The sequence below is a fragment of the Anopheles gambiae genome, chromosome 2 (assembly GCF_943734735.2).
Source record: "Anopheles gambiae chromosome 2, idAnoGambNW_F1_1, whole genome shotgun sequence".
In the NCBI taxonomy this organism is placed as follows: domain Eukaryota; kingdom Metazoa; phylum Arthropoda; class Insecta; order Diptera; family Culicidae; genus Anopheles; species Anopheles gambiae.
This window is the reverse complement of record NC_064601.1, coordinates 95,172,267-95,192,069: the sequence shown is the minus strand read 5'-3', so window position 1 is coordinate 95,192,069 and position 19,803 is coordinate 95,172,267. Positions and strand designations below refer to the sequence as shown.

The 19,803-nt window shown below is 45.9% G+C and overlaps 3 protein-coding genes across 7 annotated transcripts in view; 2 read left to right on the top strand and 1 right to left on the bottom strand.

The window, feature by feature from the left end:
• Positions 1 to 2,469: 2,469 nt before the first annotated feature.
• LOC1276756 (ADP-ribose pyrophosphatase, mitochondrial) lies at positions 2,470 to 4,069 on the top strand. Its single transcript, XM_316141.5, has 2 exons — positions 2,470 to 3,105; positions 3,198 to 4,069. Exons 1-2 carry the CDS (start codon positions 2,820 to 2,822, stop codon positions 3,851 to 3,853), a joined length of 942 nt encoding a protein of 313 aa, XP_316141.4. The 5' UTR covers positions 2,470 to 2,819; the 3' UTR covers positions 3,854 to 4,069.
• Positions 4,070 to 4,113: 44 nt separating this feature from the next.
• LOC1276755 (CUE domain-containing protein 1) lies at positions 4,114 to 8,267 on the bottom strand. 3 transcript variants are annotated; one of them, XM_061643192.1, is made up of 3 exons: positions 8,136 to 8,267; positions 7,303 to 7,790; positions 4,114 to 7,244 (listed from the first exon to the last, which is right to left on the bottom strand). In XM_061643192.1, exons 2-3 carry the CDS (start codon positions 7,462 to 7,464, stop codon positions 6,477 to 6,479), a joined length of 930 nt encoding a protein of 309 aa, XP_061499176.1. In that variant the 5' UTR covers positions 7,465 to 7,790; positions 8,136 to 8,267; the 3' UTR covers positions 4,114 to 6,476. The 3 variants fall into 3 exon arrangements, with proteins under 3 accessions (XP_061499176.1, XP_061499175.1, XP_061499177.1); XM_061643191.1 differs by having other exon boundaries at positions 7,957 to 8,219; XM_061643193.1 differs by having other exon boundaries at positions 8,091 to 8,218.
• Positions 8,268 to 10,145: 1,878 nt separating this feature from the next.
• LOC1276754 (neogenin) overlaps positions 10,146 to 19,803 on the top strand; it is a 116,925-nt gene continuing 107,267 nt past the window's right edge. For all 3 annotated transcript variants that reach the window (XM_061640689.1, XM_061640688.1, XM_061640687.1), the window contains exon 1: positions 10,146 to 11,389. In XM_061640689.1, coding sequence (XP_061496673.1) covers positions 11,065 to 11,389 — 325 coding nt within the window. In that variant the 5' untranslated portion in view covers positions 10,146 to 11,064. The remainder of the gene's footprint in view (positions 11,390 to 19,803) is intronic.

The following is a 19,803-nucleotide window of genomic DNA, read 5'->3' as shown; positions in this document are numbered from 1 at the left end:
CCATTTTGGGACGTTTTTGAGATAAAATGCTGTAGATAGCGAGTATGTAAGATCCTACGATATAACGATCTTAACGATACTGTTGCGTGCTATGTGATACGAACTTTCGTAGGGAAAAAAATATCTTTGTAACTGCTTCATACCGGGTTTGCCAGCGGGAAGCACACTCCTTGCGGTGCTCCGTTTTAGTTATTATTTTTTCTCTCGTTTTTGTGAACAACCTTGAAACAGATACCCACAAAACCCGGGCCGGTGCGCTCGATCTTCCTTCATTTGTGCGTTTGACATTTGAAAGTGTCGTCGTTTCCGCGCTCGCGAGCTCGGTCAGCGTTCGACGACCTGGAAAGCTCTTGCTGAACTCGTTATTTGAATGCATTCATGTTGCGCGCGTATGCAGTCGCAAAAGGGGTTTATTTTGGCAAACTGGAACGTGGAATGACATTCAAAATAACCACGAAAAAAGTGGCGCATCTCGTGCGTGTTTTGTGTGGGTTTGGGTCATGCGGGTACGTGTGTTGGCAAATTGGTTGTCTTATGGGAATTGGTAAGCTAATGGAGATGCTGATTGGGGTGAATGATACAGTTTGTAAAGTGGTTTTAAATGGTGCAATTTATATTTGCACTAGGAAGAAACGAATCTTTAAACATTGCATAACAACTCTGGATAACATTTGATGCTTGCGTCGAATATTGTTGAAAACGATGTATATAATTCTTACAGATATTGTGTTTATTCTTCTTCTTCTTCTTCTTCTTCTTCTTCTTCTTCTTCTTCTTCTTCTTCTTCTTCTTCTTCTTCTTCTTCTTCTTCTTCTTCTTCTTCTTCTTCTTCTTCTTCTTCTTCTTCTTCTTCTTCTTCTTCTTCTTATTCTTCTTACTCTCTTCCTCTTCCTCCTCTTTTTCTTTTTCTTTTTCTTTTTCTCCTTTTTCTGCTTCTTCTTCTGCTTCTTCTTCTTCTTCTTCTTCTTCTTCTTCTTCTTCTTATTCTTCTTCTTCTTCTTCTTCTTCTTCTTCTTCTTCTTATTCTTCTTCTTCTTCTTCTTCTTCTTCTTCTTCTTCTTCTTCTTCTTCCTCTTTGGCATATCAAATGTTGCCGATTTATGATCCTCGTTTTCTGCATATATGGACTTGTTTCAGAATCGACTAGGTATTAATGATTTATTATTAGATCCAAAGTATAATACTTATGGTTCTGGGTAAGTGAAATGATCCTAGCTGGTATCCAATAATCTCCGTTTTTGTGTAAATCTATCAATGTAATCGTTTAATCAATTGGTCGGTTCTCTGAACATATAGTATTTTCTCTTGTTCCGTATTCAATAATCGGATCCCAAGCTAGTTTTAGGCGCATCTACGTCTCCGAACCAACACCGGCCAGAGTCGGATTTGGAACTCATCGCCTGCGCCTACACGCGTAGTCCAAAACAGCCGAAGTCATACAAAATCATGAAAAAGTCTGCACCCTTTTGTTCCGGCATCCTCGTGAAGTTTACCGAGTCGAACCGAATAGTTGTGTTCGATAAACATGTGTGCGTAACAGGTAGCAGCATTTGTACTGCTTACCTGCCGAATGCCGCTGTGATACCGAGCGAGACGCATAGACAACGCGTCTGGAGGACATGTGTAGCCGTGAGGATTTTTTTCTGTGTCTCTTTTGCCTTGTCCTTGCCTTTAGATCCTGATGAGTGAAGCATGCACACCTTTCGGGTACGTTTGTGGTATAAGGACTGTCTCTCTCATGTTAATGGTGAAGATAGAATCGTATGCCATCGGGTCTGCATTCGGGCGTGGGCAGGCCCGTGGACGCCGTTTGTTCGCACGCATCCAGAGTCAGTTGGAATCAGCCGGAATCGAAGTCGGTCGGATTCGGCTCCAACTTCGGCTAACTCTGACTTCTGGCGACTTCGACTCCGGATAGCTCTCACTCCAGCTAACTTTGGCCTCGGTTGTTTCTGATTTCGGCCGACTTCTCCGACTCTGGTCGATTCCTTCGACTTTCTTGCCGATTTCGACTGACTCCAAATAATTCCGCCTGGCCATTGGCTCCTGATAATGATGGTCGATCCTTCCTTCCGGAGTTGGTCTCGATGTTTTTTTGAAAATGGTTGGAAAAGGTATAGGTATCTTAACTAAGCATCACTACCAAAAAGTGACAAAATTTTTCAAACCTGTCCTTATTTCTCAATTTCACTTTACCTGATCTTTCTCCATACACACATGCAATTTCATACATACATTTAATTGGTGTAAAACTCATCAGAAAAGTCATTTAATTTGTTTCTACTTTTTTCCGTTTTTGCGCTACGTAATTTATGGATGGCTCATTATTTTTTCCCAAAATCTCCAACCGCCTTCCCTATGTCCATAAAAACCCCTACAGTGGCATTGCAGCAGTGTGCGTGAGCGTAAACAGTTTGTAAACACTGCGTAGCCGTACCCCATGCTGTATCGCGCACAGCCGCCCAAACCCGTACGAGTGAGCAGGATGGCAGAATTCCACTGACGTAGCGCAACCCTACAAGGTACGACTACGCAAGCGTTCGCAAAACGTAAACAAACAACCGTGCCGACCGAGAAGGTAGAAGGACGTACGCGTACACCGGCAGCGCGGCACGGTGCCAACCAGCAGGCGCGTCATAAATCGTTTCTCATCAACACGGAATCGCATTATCCTTCGGAAAAGTTTCGTTTTCGTGCCCCAGTCCAGGGGGGGGGGGTGGAGTTATTTATTTTCCTATTGATTCCAACACCGCCGAAGTTGCGCTTATGTAACGGACTTAGTTCGCTGCGGATAAATAGTACCACCGCGAAGTATCCCGATGGCGGGCCCGGTACGACAAACCGCGTGCAGATTGCTATCGGCCGTCGCTGGCAGCGGTAGTAGCGGTGCTGTGTCGGACGATTGTGTCGGAGCGATGGCACGGATCATACCGGGAATATTCAAGCACACGCGCTGCCGGAACAGCGTCTACCCGCACAGTGACGTCCGGCGGTACCCGGTGCCGGACGAGTCCGTCTTCTGGACGCAAACGTACGCCGACTATCAGCCACCGGTGCACGAATCGCCCGTACTCCAAGGGAAAGAGTGGGCCGATCCGGATATTGGTAAGCTTTCGGGCGGAGGAGGGAGGGGTGGTTGGGGTCAAGGTCGAAAAGACAAGGTGAACTATAGTTTTGTCCTTCTTGTTTGCTTCCAGATAATCCTTCATTCAAACCGAACTGGAACGAACTGGACGGGAAGGTCAATCGGGTGAGCTTCATCGGGGCGTACGAGATCCGGGACGGTTGCCCGCTTAACCCGTTCGGCCGCACGGGCATCCGGGGACGCGGTGTACTAGGCCGCTGGGGCCCGAACCATGCGGCCGATCCGGTCGTAACGCGCTGGAAGCCGGACGGTCCGGACGGCCGCCCGCTGGTGCACCCGGCCAGTGGCAAGCGCGTGCTGCAGATGTGCGCCATCGAGCGGCAGGACTGTGGCGAGTGGGCCATCCCGGGCGGCATGGTCGACCCGGGCGAGAAGGTAAGCGCGACGCTGCGGCGCGAGTTTCTCGAGGAAACGATGGACAACGATGCGGGCGAGATGGCGGGCGAGGTGGAGCAGTTCTTTGCCGCCGGGACGGAGATTTACAAGGGCTACGTGGACGATCCGCGCAACACGGACTGCGCGTGGATGGAGACGGTGGCGGTGAACTTTCACGACGGGTCGGGCTCGGTCGTGGGCCGCTTCCCGCTGCACGCCGGCGACGATGCGGCCCAGGTGCGCTGGATGGACGTCGGCGAGGGGGTGAAGCTGTACGCCAGCCATTCGAACATTGTCAAGCGTGTGGTCGATATGCTGGAGGCTCACTGGTGAGGGGCGGCGCGGGCGGGTGAAAATCGTAACGGAAAAGCGGCAGCAATGATTGGCACGCACGGCAATCGGCACACGGTAGCGTTTTTTTTTTTGTCGTTGTTTCGCGTTGGGATGGTAGCTGTTTGACCTTCGTGCAGTCATACAGACAGACAGACAGGACAGGACAGGCTTTCGCACAAACGATCACGAAATAAACGCCATTTTCGGTTTACTCTACAATGTTGCAGCACAGGGAGGAGAGAATGTTGGCACAATTGGTGTTTGTTTTTGGTGATTAAAATAATCGTAACATGTATTTCTGCCTTCCCAGGTTTTTGTTTTCCATTTTTCCCCCTTTTGTTTTCCTCGCCTCTGACCCCTTTTTCGACTCCCTTTTCTCCCTGCGGTTAACTTCTGCAATGCAGCTCTCGCTTCAAGCTTGGTTTTGGATTATTTGCACGAGATTCATCCATTTTCGCTTTTTTTGTGTTTGTGGGATAGTAATAATTTTTTTTATGAGGGAAATTCTCACTCACTTCTCTGTCGTTCCAACACGGCCAACAGGATTGGCTTTTAGAAGACAATCCTATTAGAGTGAGGTCTATTCACTGTATCTTCTTCTGTTTAGTATGCACTGCTGTTACACTCTGTTTTGCTTATAGGTTTTTAATTTTCTAACCAGATTCTTCCGACAGGTTTAATATAGTTGAAGCCCTTCGCGAGCGTTTGTTTGGTTTGAATGTGATAAGTTTGAGGAGTAAATTAATTATAGAAAAAGCATACATAATTTAACCGTTCCCAAGCAAAAACCAATGGCACTCATCCAGCATAATTTAAAACCCTACCAATACACTAATCCTTAAACATAATCGTTACAGCACACAGCAAAAAAAAACGGTTATTTGGTATCGAGTTGCACGTGAACGTGAAATTACATTAGTAATTGTCCCTTGCTGGATTAGATTCTATCATTGAGATTGCTTGCGTGCTTTGGAACTGCACTTCCCCTTTCCCCTTTGTTCCAATACACTACACATTTATATGGGGGGGAGGTACACATACACACACACATATATGCAAAATGCCGAACCGAACAGTCACACGCAACAATGGGCAAAACCTAAAAGCTTAACTACTCTTTACTTTCTCCCGGTTTAGTATCATATTCGGTTTGTTAGGATTTTTGGTTTTTCAACGGTTATTTTTTCTTTTTGTTTGCACTATCGTTTGCGGTGAAATGTGTGTATTTGTTCTGGTGGTGGTTGTGGTGGTTGTGGGGTAGCCAAAGGGGGTGGCTTTCGGCCCTTATCTCTACGCGCGTTCGTAGCTCTATGACTAGTACCATGGTTGCATTCACAAGTTTTCTTCTTCTTCTTCCTATCCCGCTTATTTGTTGTTGCCCGCCCGCCCCTTCTTACCCTAATTGCTTCCATCTATGTATATATGCTTGCTTGCTTGTTTTGTTTTGTTTGTGTATATATATTTGATTTTAAATATGCATGTAAATGTTTCCGTTTTTTTGTTTCTTCCTTTTTTTGTTGTTGTTTTTTGCTTTAGTTTTCTTCTTCTCTTCTGAATATACGATGGTGTGTTAACTCAACCTCTTTGAAGCATTTTGTTCATAATTCGAACTAAAAAGAGAAAGAACTAAATGCTAAAACGGAACAAATTTGAAAATGAACTTTCTTCTGTTAATCAACATCGATGGCAGCCGACGCACGTTTAAGCACTTAGCATTAGTATGAATTAAATTAATACATATACTATTCTTACACCTTTTTTGGGGGGTCGTTTTCTTTTTTCTTTGATAACACCCGATTGCAACTTAGATTGTTTGACGCCAGCTAGGCAGAATAGAAGGAGGAGGAGGCCATTTTGCTACTGGTTTAAAGTCTCTTAATGGCAAACAAATAAAAAACAAACATAACAAAGCTTATAAATAAACTCTTTCACTATGTACAAATAAATAAATAAAAAAACGTTTTTAAGAATATTTCAAACAGAAATAAAGAAGGAGAAGAAGGAAATGTTGTCCTAGAAGAAAGGACGGAAGAGATTAAACCGATCACGATTGAACAACCAGCTCTCCACTGCACATCATTCGTATCACACTTTTCTCACGCTGCTGAAAAAAATGCTTTCCCAGTCTCATATTCTGTTCCCGCCCTAATCTCTTGCCCCTCCTGGAACGAGCTACGTGGTGGGCGGCCCAGTAAAGTAGAAAGCTGAGTACAACCCATTTTGCAGTGTATAGAAGAACATTTTCACCCTTCCCGCGTGTGTGTTTTCTTGTTGAGAGTAAAGATTGCGGGCAAAGGGAGCGATATGGAAATGCAGAGAAGAGATAGATAGAGAGAGAGCGAGAGAGAGAGAGAGAGAAAGTGGGAATACGGGAAGGAAAAAACACACACAGTCTCTTCATTTGCCTAGTACAGAGAAGTATCAGTACGCGCTACCCGTGTGTGTGTGTGTGCGCGAAGGAGCGTGTGTACACTACAGGGTAAGAATTAATAATTTAAAAAAACTCTAAAATCGATTGCTAACGGTTGCGACACGCTTCCTACAGCCGCGCACAATCCTTTTGCTGGAGATTCGCTTGCGCCCTAAACCTACTTGCGTGCTTGCGTCCAACAGCCCTTGGGGTCTACTTCTTACTCGACGCGACCCGCTTCGGCTCGGCCGCCTCGTCGTCGCTGTGCTCCTCCTGCAGCAGCAGCGAGTCGGGATGCCGCACCGCACTAGCCTTCTTGTTGCCGCCCCGCTGCCACGTGAAGACGCGCGCCAGCTGGGCGAACTTCTTACGCGACACCTTGCCCATGTGGCGCAACCGCTCCTTGAACGCGGCATCGTCCTGCACCTTGCCCTGGTGGTCCTTCTCGAGCGCGGACAGAAACTCCTGGTTCCAGCGCAGCTCCGCCATAAACTCCTCGTTCTGCAGCATCATCGCGAACTGCTCGTCGCCCATGTCGAACTCGGCCGCGCTGCGGTACTGGCCGTCCGGCCCGATCGTACCGACGGCGGCCGTCCCGCCGAGCCGCAGAAAGGTGGGCGGCAGCGGACCCACCAGCGGCGGGTTCCAGCGCCGGTTCATGGTGGCCGGGGTCGGTGGATGGCCCGCTTCGCCTCGCGCCTGCTGCTGCGCCCGGGGACTGTTGGTAGCGCTTGCGGTCGCGCTGCCGCCCGCCGGCGCTTTGCGTACTTTTGGCGAAGCGCCCAGCTGTTGCGCAACGATCGAGCTGGCGGCCGCCGCGTTCGGCGAGGTGGAGAGAAACCGGTCCGACCCGGCGCTCGGCTCGTCGCTGGACAGGTCGAGAAGGGGACGCTCGGTGGCGGCAGCGGCGGCGGCCTGATTTATGGCCGACCGTGGTCCAACGCTGCCGTCCGTTTCCAGCTCGTGACGCAGCTTTTCGTTCTAAAATTAGATCGCACTGCATCAGTGGGCGTCGCAGGGGCGAAACGAACATTCTTACCTGATTGTCCGTGCTCATGGCTAGCAGCTGGTCGATGGTGGCATCGACCGCTCCCTGGTTCGCGCGCAGCACCGCCTCGATCACGTCCCGGTCCATGTCCGGGAACATGTTCTTGAAGTCGGACATGGCCTGCGAAAACTCCAGCTGCATCGTGGAAGCCATTCTGGGGACCTTTGCTGGCAGGGTGGGGGTCGTTGTTGTTGTTACTGCAACGTTGCTATCACTAGCCAACTAGTGCCGTTTGTTTTTGTCTACAATAGCGTACACACGCACACTCTCACACACAAGGGGAAGCACGATCGTTCACGGGAAAGGGCACACCAAGGAACTCCGGCTGGTTTACGCGTGGAACGAAGAAGGGCGAGTTTACCCGTTGCTTGTTCGTGGTGATGATTCAACTCCAATGGGAGTCATCCGACCGCATCCGGATCATGTTTGTGTTGCGATTTTCCTACACACACACACACGCACACACGGTCAACTCACGGCTATTTAGGGCAAAAGAGAAGAATTTTTCTTATCATTTAATCCTCCAGCGATTGTGATGAGATGATTGTGGCCTTTGCTTCGTAAACATCCACCTTCGCCCGAGTGGCCAACCGCCACCTACGCCGAAGGGTGGAAAATGCTTAAAACTAGATTGTGAAAACCGACACCGAGAAAATAGGGGAGCAGATGGACACTTTTCCAAGGGGCTCTCACAGTTACTGCTGGAAAACCTGATCCTGATGGAAAATAAATGCTGCGATAATATGGGTTGATAGAGTTGAAGTAGCGTTATCGATTACGGGGAGCAGTTTAAGTTTTAGCTGCCGATGGATATATTTTTTTACTTGTAAGCAGGTTCTTTTCAGTGCAGAAATTTTGTGTGTGCGTTGTTTTTTTCTTGTTGGGAAAGTGACTTTTAATTATTGTTATTTTGCGTTTTGCCAAATTTGACAGCTCTGGAGGGAGCGAGCTCTGCTGTCAAACTGATTTGCGATGTCAACAGTGCGATTTGGCCGAGCATACACTACGCTCGTACCGCTGTAAACACTTTCGGAGCGAGATATTTCGCAAAATTAATCGAATGGAGCTGAATGTGAACGTAATGCTATCGTTATGTCTAGGGATGAGAAAATTAAGGCCAGTATCATTTTACCATGTTAAGATCAAACTCAAAGGAACGATATGCATTCCTTTTTTTTTTTATTAAGACAAACGGAGGTCCGTGTAGGCCAGTGCTCTACAACCTTTTTAGCATACATTTTTTTTAAACTTAGTTTAAAGTTTTTGATCAAACTTATGTTTAAATCTTCGCCAAAGTTTAAGTCGCTATCAAAGACTGTTAAAAATTCAATCTCTGTTGTGGGGGAAATATGTACGATATGTATAGTAATAACCTCATCCTTTTCAAAATACAGTAGAAAGTCGATTATCCGGTCACGGAGTAACCGGAGGGTGGCTGTACCGTGCACTTGAAATTTGACAGTTGGTCTATTGTGGCGAACATTTTCTGCGATGGTCGGGTTAGCAAAAACATTTGTTGTGCAGCTATTTAGAGTCTAGTGATGTTTTTTTTTTATTTCATTTGTTATAAAGAACAATTGTTAGGCCGAAAATTCACGGACCGAAACACCACCGTGTATTTCAACCGTGTAACGGTATCAACACCAACGAATATTACTCAAAATCTCACTTGTTTCAGTACTGGTGGTTTCGGTTGGAGTTTAGTATTTAAACAATCGTATCGCCGTTCTAGTTCTAGCGATGCATAACTTCAATGCGAAACCATACAACAGTACAGAGGAAATGAGAAAGCTCTCCAAGTGTGGAAACTCCACTGATTGGGTATCCCTACAGCAGATGGCGCCACCAGTTTTTCATGCTATTTTTAGAATGCATCAGTCGTTTGCCGTCTGCTAAACGAAGTCTTTCTATATTCCGTTAAGGTTGTGAGCTTTAGCCGTTTAAAACCCGTTTAGAGGTCGTTTAGTGGCACTTGGGACTACACATTTTTCCACGCTCAATTTGATTTTGATTATTTTATTCCTCAGCCAATCATTTGTGCATTCATTTGGAAAACTCATGTTCTACTTTTTTCTCGGTTAAACCGTTTTGCAGACCGCTTTGAATTAGTCCTCAGGCCAAATAACGTATCTTTTTAAATCGAATTCTCTTGGCACCTGCCCTCTATGCGACCAACATAACACAGGCATGCGATCGAAGTTCAATTACTGAGACTTGATTGTATTTTATAATGTTTAAATTGTTGTTTTCACTTCATTTCGATAGTTTGTCTTGATAATTGCATGAAAAACTGAAAGTTATTTAAATTTACGACTTGTACAGGCGGTCCCCGAGATACACGGTACCTCTTATACGCGGATTCGGAGATACGCGGTTTTCTAAATTTGACAATTCTTTGAGCAAATTGTACTGATTTGACACATCAATTGCAAATTGCCAAATAATTTCCGTTTTGATCGAATGTTAAAAACTATTTAAAAAGGTTTAAAACAGTTATATTCAGTCAGAATAATATCAAATAATTCATAAAGTGACTAAAACCACCCCTTACTTGCAAAATTACACGAAAATTAGTGATATTTTAGCTGGAAATCACGAGATTCGACTTACGCGGAAATTCGAGATACGCGGTATTTTGCGGCCGTTTTCGGTCCCCATTAACCGTGTATCTCGGGGACCGCCTGTATCATTTCCTTTTTAAATTGTGTTGTATGGGAATCAGCAATCAAATAGCAAGAGCGAGACAACCGTATTTGCACCATCTTCCTTCTCTGTCGCCTTCGAATCCGTCAGTTGGGAGCTGTCAAACGGGCCATCTGTCAACTGGACGACGCTACCTTTTTCTATTGTTGTTCCAGCACGCAGCGAGAGCGGACGTACGCCCGAACGCGTCCCTGGCTTGGTGGTGGTGAACGAGCCCGTCGAAAAGCATTTCTCTGCCAATGGCTAGGCATCGCTCTCGAAATAGAATTAACTAATTCTGTACTGTATAGTGTGTGCGCCTTTTTGTGAAAAGTGTGTGCTCCGTGTGGCTTTCGTGCAGAAATCCTTCCACGCACACACACAATCGATCAACAAGCAAGCAGCAGCGGTTCCGTTCGCTTGTATCCCGTTTTTTTTCGCGCTGTGAGCCGAAATCTCAATCCGGTTTTCGTGCCCAGAAGCTACGCAAAAGTTACGGCAAATAGAACGAAAAAAAAAAAAAAATGCGCACCTTTACCACCGGCAGCCAATTTCATTGATAAAGTTTTAAAAGTGTGTTTTCGTGCGCCCGGTACGCGCTGTGACGAAATATTTTGATGCGGCGGCGTTAAAGGGAGAAGAAAAGCAGCGTCTCCTCATGCGCTCTGAGGAGATTGGTTGAGAAACGTAGAGGGGCCAGTTGTGTTTGTGAACTAGGAACAGCAAGGTGTGGTGCGCTGCAACGCTCTTTTTCCGTTGTTAGAAGAATTAGAAGCAAATTCTCCAATTATTTCATACACAAAAAAAAAAAAGAAATAAAATTAAAAAAAGTATGTAATGTTTGCACAAGAAACGTAAAAGCAAAACGGGCACACAAAAAAGTGATGTCGTTTAGTTGGCTGGTGTGAGGAAGAAATGGTGCAGCTCGGCTGGTTGGGTTGAGCCAACAAGTGTGTTTATCAGAAAAGAAGAAATAAAAATTCCAACTCGATTGTGCGGTTGTGCAGATTAGCGCGGTTTCTTTGTGTGTGTGTGTAATATTTGTGTGTGTGCTTTGTGTGCTTTGTGTGTATGTGTGTGTGCCCCCTTGGTTGTGCCCTATTTCGCCTGTATTTATGCGCCCATCGTGAGTGTCGATTGCAATTAGTGCAGCGCAGCATGAAGCCCTTCGGCGGTGCAGCTACGATGCAGCATCACGCCGGAAGTGGCTGCAACAATAGTGCATCATCATCATCACCAGCATCATCGCCTAGCAACGACGACAGCTGCAGCAGATGCGTCCGTCAGCGGCCGCCACCCAGTAGCAGCAGCAGCAGCAGCATGGCACGCCGGAATCTAATCGTATGCATGGCGACACTGTTTTCGCTAATGTTTACAAAATGTTACGCCAGTCAAGGTAAGCCAGTGAGTGGGGCGAGGAGGAGGAGGTGGGTGAAGGCATGGCAGTGGGGCCGATTGACGCCAGCCGCACGATGAGGTTGATGGATGATGGACCAGACGCAAGAGAAGGCGCAAAGACAAGACGCGCTGAGGCTTACATTACAACAAGACGCACCCGAGATCGATAACCCCTCCGCCTGGTCGGGGTGAAGCCGGTTTCCTTCGAACCACGAAATAACATAGACACACACACACACACACGGCTTCTCTCTCTCTTTCCCTCGGTGCTAGTTGGTTTTGGTTTCGCTTGAATAGAGGGTTGAATAATTGCAAAGTCAAACAGCAGTTGCCTTTTTTGGGAAGGAAGCCGTTTGCCATGTGCCAGGGAACGGAGGGGGGAGTAAGGGGGAACTCAGATGTTACACGCTTTTTCGGAGCAGGTTTTAAGCCGACCAGCCGACCCGCGACGGGGCCAGCCCTGATGCTGCGGCATATGTTGTGTTTTATGTTGTCACACGTTTTGTTGTGCAGAAAAAGGGGGTGGTGGTGAGGATGGGGGAAACAAATCATGCGGCTCACACAAAACTCCATCATTTCGGTGGGACTCGCGGCGAGTTTAATATAAAACCCCCGGGTTCGCGTTCGAAACGCGCGATTGCGCCTTGGTGGCTGTGGTGATGAGGTGCCATTGGTGGTGAAGGTGACAAAAGACAAATGAGCAAAGCATGTCCTCCTCCCTGCGCACTCCTTCTTTGTGCCCGCCGTCAGACGCAACATGGGACTGAGCATGGGAGAACATTGCTTGACGGGGAAATGGGTTAGTTCTCGTTTTGGGAGTCTCGAGGACACAAGTATAGTTGCTGTCTTCAATCAGGTTAATGATGTTGATTTTGAATTATAAAGCGATTCACATTAAAATGCTGTTTTGGGGGTATTTTTAATTAGCTTTCGTTGGATTTAATCCTTTGATTTGACAGAAAAGTACACTTTTTAAACGGGTTTTTGGTGTAAAATTAAAGGAGGCGTTGAAATTCTCTCTTCAACTCTTGCACGTTAACTCTTTCGGTTATTCAGCCACTTTTCCAAACTCGATCGAAGAGGAACGATTGTTGCAGTTGCCTAGATACAACGGTTGCTTTAATTTATTCCATGAGTATCCTGCTCAGTTACGCGTACAATATGGCAAAATGTTCAAAAAACATCCAAGGAAACCACAATTTTATGTTATTTTTTACATTCGCTACGAAGGTCTTTGAAAGAGAACAGGTCGATGCGTTTAGAGTAAATTGACAGAAAAGCCATGGGAAAATTTTGATAGTTAATTTGAACATTGATTATGTTTAGCGATGGACGTTGCTATGAGTTTTGTTCAGCATTTTACACTTATTTCCTTTTAGAATATTATAAGAATTAGAATCCAATTAGAATATTGCATGGCTGATACAATCTAATCTCTTTTATCATTCGTCGCCCACTACAATTCAAACACAACGGAAACAAACAAACAAAAAAAACCCAAGAAGTGATACATACATTAAAATCACCCTGAAATGATCAGTTTGCAATACACTAAAACAGGTTAGTTTCCTAGAATGGATTAATCAATATTTCTTTGAGTTAATCGTTTGATTGGACAGAAAAGAATATTTTTTAACTATTTTAAGTTTGAGTATTGTCTTCAAATTAAGAGACAAGTTTCCAGACATTAATTAAACCTTAAATCTGAAATTTTGAGAGACAAAATTGGGTAAAATGCAAGCTTTTGAAGGCCTAACCCTCTAAAAAATAATAATTGCTGAGTTTCATCATTACAAATGACAAATTATTCGTGTCCATATGCAATTTAGCGTTCTATTGATAGGAATAGACTTTAATTGGATACCATTTAACATTCCAAAACAGCAAAAGTGCTTAATTTTACAAACATTTCTCAATCATAAATCAGGACATTGCCTTCTGCATCAATCAGAGTCTCAATCAATGTATTAGCCTTGTAAGCTTTAATTCCCTCTCAATACATTTTCATCCAAAATGTTCAAACCAGCCAGTACCGTTAAATAGTTCTTCACCCGTCTTTTTATCTGCCCCGTAAGGAATTCACAACATAAATCACACTCCTCTCCCCCCAAAAGCCGTCGTATGCTCATCGAATTTAACCACAGAACGACATTTATAATAATCAACCTTTAGCCATGTGGAAGCTTACCATTGGTTCACCATTGCTTGCTGCGGGCCCTTAAGCTGCCCTTTTTTGGGCAAACCGATGGAAATGTATCATATTTCCTCATTTGCGGTATTTTTTTTGGGGGCTGGGAAGGAGCAGGCCATCAAGCATTTGATTGTCACCCATGTGTGTGCGCCTTTTCCGAGCCTAAACGGTTCGTCGATTTGTGTTGGTGTGGTTTGAATATTTGTCTGCTCGCTGCATGAGCGCTGGCCGCGTACGAGTTTTGCCCCCATATGAGAATGCCCCCCGATTGGGTTGATCGTCTGTGTTCGATCGTTACCACTCTTCTCTTCTCTTGGCAACATACGCTGGCAGGCTGGGAGAAAGGGTAAATGTAGTAATGATCAAGTTGTCCCCCCCCCCCCCCCGCCATTCGTACGTTATTGCCCCACTGTCTGCTACTGCCACTTCGATCTGATCGAGCGTTGGGGGAATGGGTAACAAATGGTAATAAAATGAAGTAATTAGCCATGTTGGGATCGCGCTGGCGACGGTTGCAGGTGATAATCGGGTAGCGGATCAGCTAAATATCATTTAACCAGCGACAAGGGCGTGCTGCCCGACCGGGCCCTTTATCTTGCCCATTCTGATCGATGGCTGGTGGCGAATGGTGGTGGTGTGCTGGTGGTGCATAATGCATAACTTGCTTGCGAGCATTACTTTTGCGCGAAGGCTGCGGCCTGGCTCGTTGAAGGACGGGTGCGCTATGTGAGCCCCGTTTGTCGTGAGCTCTCTGGTCTCTGGTGAAAGGGGTTATTCCCTCCCTTTGGGAGCGTTGGCAAGAATTGTCCAGAAATGGGACGCGCGTACCAAAAAAAGCGAACGCTCCCGATCGGTGGACCATATAGTCCCCCGCAATTTGGGCTCGCGAGGCGACTGTGCTGTCCTCCAAAAAAGGCAACACCGGGATATTGCAATGGTGCACATACTGGACTGGATGGCAGAGATGTCGTCGTCGCCGCCGTAGTAGTACAGTCACGCAAACGATCACACCGAGGCGCGGTACGGACCGCGCACACCGAGCGAACAATTCGAAAGTCTTCCTTGCGCAGAATCCGTCCAGCAGTATGCCTTGAAAAGGCGGAGGAGGACGAACCAGTTTTGCGCACCACTGTGTGTACGCTGCTCTTCCTCGCAGCAGCAGGGGGTGGAGTGTGGCAGATTCCAGGCAGACGTCCCCGGCGTCAGGTTGTCGCTGCCATCGATGGGTTATGCCCGATACACACGGGCAGCAGCAGTACACGACGGCGAGTCTATTTTGCACGGCACGCTGTTGCTGGCACAAAGCTCATCTTCTTGGCGGGCGGCAGGTGATGGTGGTTTGAATCCCAACGGCCAAGCTGCGGTAAACAAGTTTTGCGTCGGCATAACCGTCGTTGTCTCTTTACACGGAAACATCTCGCCTCAAAACGCCATACTGCTGTTTGTCCTACGCAACAACGCGTTTACGCGTAGGACTTCAGAAGACTACATCTCGCAGCCAGCGTCCAGCACATCCTTACATTTTGGGATGGAGTTTACACGAAGAAACGAAGGTTTCATTTCACTGGAATACAAAGCTTACATCGAAATCCGTTCTGCACCGGATTTTGTAGCAACCGGAGCAAGCAACAAACAGCTGTTTGTTTGTTCGACGAGAGCTCCGTGACGTGATAAGGGCTGTTACGCGTGTCGATCATCATGACTATTTAGCAGTGTTGAAGATGCAGCAGCAGCAGTAGCAGGATGTGTTTGTGCGTATGAATCAGCGCGCTTAGCCGACATTTGCGCGCGGTTTTACACTGCAGTACCCTCCAGTTCCTCGAGAAGGAAGTTTCTTATCAGCGACGATGGTGATGGTAAAGTGATTGATTAGGAATGTGTAGTTAATATTTTCTGGAAGCAGTCCTACACGTGTACACGTACACAGTCCGTGGGTTGCGATAGTTCGGGTTTAGTGAAGATGAAACCTCATACTGTGGGTTGAAGATTCAGTTACAGTACAGTTGTGATTTTGGAGAAGAATTGATTCTCAGTAGGAATTCTGATTTCTGATTCTGGCGACTAAAAATCACTCTACAGCATCTTTTTGCGGATTTTGATCTTCAGAAGAATTAAAGCATGAGGATCTGGGATATTAATTTCTGATGTCTTGTGATCTTTCGAAAAGAGTATTTTGGGATAGCTTCAAACGTATTATAAGCTTTATTTCCTGGAATGTGTTCTCCCAGCACACGTCCTTAGGTGGTAAATGTTTAGTTTGAAGTTTAGTGAAGTTGAAGCTCCATATGTCATACCGTGGGTAGAAGATTCATGGAATCTAAACTGTAGAATTAGTCGTCAATGAAAATTCTTATGTTCAAGAACGTTATCAGACGTCAGACTGAGGACTTAAAATGTGATTCTACATCTCTTGCTGATTTGGAACGAATTGAAATGTGAGGACCTGAGAATTCCTTTACTACTGTCTTCTGATCATCTCGTCAAGGTTTCAACCATATTCTGAGCTTCAAAACTTGTCTTCCAATGTTTTTTTTAATGTTCTTACAACGTCGCCAATGGTAATCTTACCAACTCCAACATCAACTTCAACTCCAAAGAGAATATTATTAAATCTCCATCTCCAAAACCAATGCCCACTTCGGTGCGCTGGTGTCACATCAAAGCATCAAAACGAACGAAATTCCACCCCTCTATATCTCATTCTCCTCTTCACCGTGAAAAAAGGTTTCTAGCAAAGGTTGGAAATTAAAATTTTAATCAAACACATAAACCTGTGTCGCCATGAATACCGAACCGGATCCCCGTGGTCCATTAAAATCGCGCCGCCTCTCTCTCTCTCGAAACACGCTTGGACGACGACCACTGTAGCTGCTTTCCGCTGGTCGTCGTCGTTGTTGTTTGTTTGTTTGGGGCGCTTGTGATTGAGCAAATCATGCCAATAAAAGCTGCGTCTTTGCTGTGGCTCTATACGCTGGCCCCGGTGCAACGCAGTATTCAGGGACAGTGGGTGAGTTTGCGGTTTCGCGAATTTCGATGAACCCGGCTGGCCCAAATTCGGCGAAACAACAGCAACAACAAAACCCGGTCGCACTCTCCTCCCGGGAAGGTTCCGATAAGTTTTCGTAACCCCCCGGCGTCGAAGGTTGATTAGGAAAAGTATTCCTGTCCCACCGTTTACAGCCTGTTTCTTTACCCGTTTTTTTGTGTCTTTCGTCTGGCTTTGCTTAGTTTGGTAGAAGAGCAACCCTGGTAGACTATGCGCTTATCATCATGGTTTGGGACGCCGTAACGCCTGCCTGCTGCTGGAGCACAAGCGCACTACGTCGAAGCTCGCAGATTCAGTCACTGGTTTGCTGTTGTTCATTGTGATAACGAGTCTTTGAGGTGTTGAGAAGTATCATCACAGCAAAACACACACACACACCGAGAGGTTGACGGGTGGTGGCATGTAAGCATTCTTGTAGTGGAAATCAGTCCAAAACTATCATCGGCTCCTTAAAAGTATCTGAACGGTGGTGGTGTGTCATGTTTGTCTTTGGAACAGTAGCAATAGGACAATGTTTGGTTTTGTCCGGCCCAGAATCAAATCACTCGATCTGAAGGACCGCATTCGTCGTGTGTGGCACAAGCTTTAAATTCTTCCAGCATGTTGTTCCGAATGAGTCCTACAGTCAATCAAACCCCACCACCACGTCCTAACAGGCCGTCATCGATCCCATACCGATGTCTTGTTTTCAATGCAAATCAGATGATTGATGTTGTTTCAATATTATTTCTTCGGCCACCATCACCACCACCATCTCCTTTTTCGGCATCGCTTGATTTTGTGTGTTTGGCCTGCTTGGTGGTGTGTGATAGTGTGTTGTTTGGTTGACTGATAATTTATGCCATTATGCCAAACGTGTATGGTAAAGCGAAGCTCTCCCTTCCCCTTCGCTTGGACTGGAAATTGTTGTCTTATGACAATTTTATGTTGTTATTTCTCTATTCGCTCGACTGCCATTTCCCTTTATGGTAGAAGGTCTTTTCGTGTGTTTTTTTTTCCTTCTGCTTCTCCTTTCTATGCGACATTGCGGCAAGCGGGCCGGTTGAAAGCAAATTCCTCCACATCAATGCAGCTGCCACAGTGCCAGTTTGGAATGGGTGGTGTTGCCGATCAAACGGCAGCAATAAATCGATCAAATCTCAGCTCAGAGAGCTTGGATTTGTGGGACCGCGTGCTAAATCAATGCTCGCACTGCTATCAGAAACGTGATAACTTACTCTTATCACAACACACATTGGTTAGATTTGGGGGAGGACCTATCTTTGCCAAAAATTATTTGATAGAGAGAGAGAGAGAGAGAGACCGAAGAAGAGAGACATTTCCGTTGGCACTAAGCCAAAACAAATATAAGATATCGTTGTAAGCGACAGCGATGGAATATTGCCCGTTTTGAATTGATGTCTCGTTTGCGGAATGAAACACTGGCAGAGCATGATATGACTTGTCGCAAGTACATTCCGCACATGAAACAATCGGCCAATGTTTGACGCGTTCTGGTTGGGACATGTTGAGAAGCTTCTTGAACGACAGAAAGATATTAAAGCGGCAGTTGTGCTTAGCTCATCACGGAAAGCTTTGTTGTCCGTGACACCTGTCGTTATCGGCATTAGCACACCAGACATTGGAGATATCTTGAGAGTTGCCTAACGCATATCTTTCTGTTTTTGATAAACTACACTCTACAATGACACCAACATACCACAGAGTTATTGTGGTTTAGAGACGTACCTGTATTGTCTAGTAAGGTCAACTGCGATTCTCATAACCCATTTGACAAGGGGGATAATGATGATACTGAAGAACTGATAAGACCTTGGACGGGGTCCGATTGGGGTGTAAACAAATCACATTCTGTTTGGGAATTAAAGCCCCCTCCTAATCCATCGCTTCCTGTGATAGGTTCGATAGTGCCAAACCCACGCTGGATAGGTGAAAAGTAATCGCTAAAAAGCACGCCACACGCTTAGTAAGTGGGGCCAACATCAAACGCCGTTATGGTGTGCTTTGGGAGTGTCCTTTGCTTTCTGTCTCCCTCCATGCGATTAAATCGATTTAGTTCGATGGGTGCGTATCGTGAAGGTGTTAGATTGCGATTTGATTAGCTCTTTTCTATCGGTCCCTTGCGCTCAAAAAGCATGGAGTGGTACATACACACACGGGCAACGAAGGTGTAGTATGCAAAGCCCTTTATGCCAAAAAAGGGGGCCAAATGGATCACAGGTGTGTAGTTGGGGAATGGGAGTTCATTTCATAAAACGGACACGTAGCGGGTGGCGATGGTTGGCTTCTGGAGGATTTATTTGTGACACAACAACCACAACCGGTGGCCGCTGCTGTTATCGGAAATTGGATATTGAAGTTCTTTGGCGATTAGAAAGGAAATGAATAAACGAAGCAGTGGCGGCGGGGTAGATAAGAGGTGTAAATTTAGTGTGATTTTCTTTGTTGGTGTGGCGTGGCTCAATTGGTATGCGAAAGTTTGTGCGGTCAATAAAGTTTAAGCTAATGTGATGCCTTTTTGAAAACGCCTAAATCGTGGTGGCCGCGAAGAGTACGTGTTGTGTTTTTGGAAACAATTTGTCATAAAATGTGTTGAAAGATCAGATTGTCTGGAATGAGTCTTTGCCAATATGTTCCTCCTATTCTACTCTATTTTGTTACCCCCTTCTTCTTTATGCTTCCTAAAGAACACCCAATTCGTGCTGGCATACGCTTTCCAGCATGGGAATATACGTCATTTATTCAGCAATTGGGATTTACACATTCCTATGAAGCACTCGAAGCTGGGGACGGAATTGTGACGGCTCTGTGTTGGAGCTCCCAGCAGTTTAAACGCACATGTCTGCCGTCGGTCTCTTTCCGTGAACTTTGACGATCTATTAACGATTGCGCGCGCCCCATTTCTAAATCAAACTCCAGCAACTTCCAACAAATTTTCGCCATGTTTTACGTGTCTTTCCCCTTCTGTGTCTCGACAACACAGCGCGCGATTAGCATAACGGAATTGAACGGTCTTCGCACTCCTCTGGTGGGTTAATATGTGTCTGTGTCTCCGCTTTAGTGCTTCAGGTCTTCAGTCAGGGTCGGCTACTACTGTGTCTGACGGACGCGCACAGACAGCAGCAGCGTGCAGAGCGAGCGAGAATGTCAGCAATTCAATTTGAATAATTTCATT

What these genes read in the sequence shown, in the direction of transcription:
- LOC1276756 (XM_316141.5), top strand. Translation starts at nt 2,820, where the DNA reads ATGGCGGGCCCGGTACGACAAACCGCGTGCAGATTGCTATCGGCCGTC. An exon ending in GTGGGCCGATCCGGATATTG is followed by an intron (nt 3,106 to 3,197) that starts GTAAGCTTTCGG and finishes GTTTGCTTCCAG; the next exon opens with ATAATCCTTCATTCAAACCG.
- LOC1276755 (XM_061643192.1), bottom strand. Translation starts at nt 7,464, where the DNA reads ATGGCTTCCACGATGCAGCTGGAGTTTTCGCAGGCCATGTCCGACTTC. An exon ending in CCATGAGCACGGACAATCAG is followed by an intron (nt 7,245 to 7,302) that starts GTAAGAATGTTC and finishes ATCTAATTTTAG; the next exon opens with AACGAAAAGCTGCGTCACGA.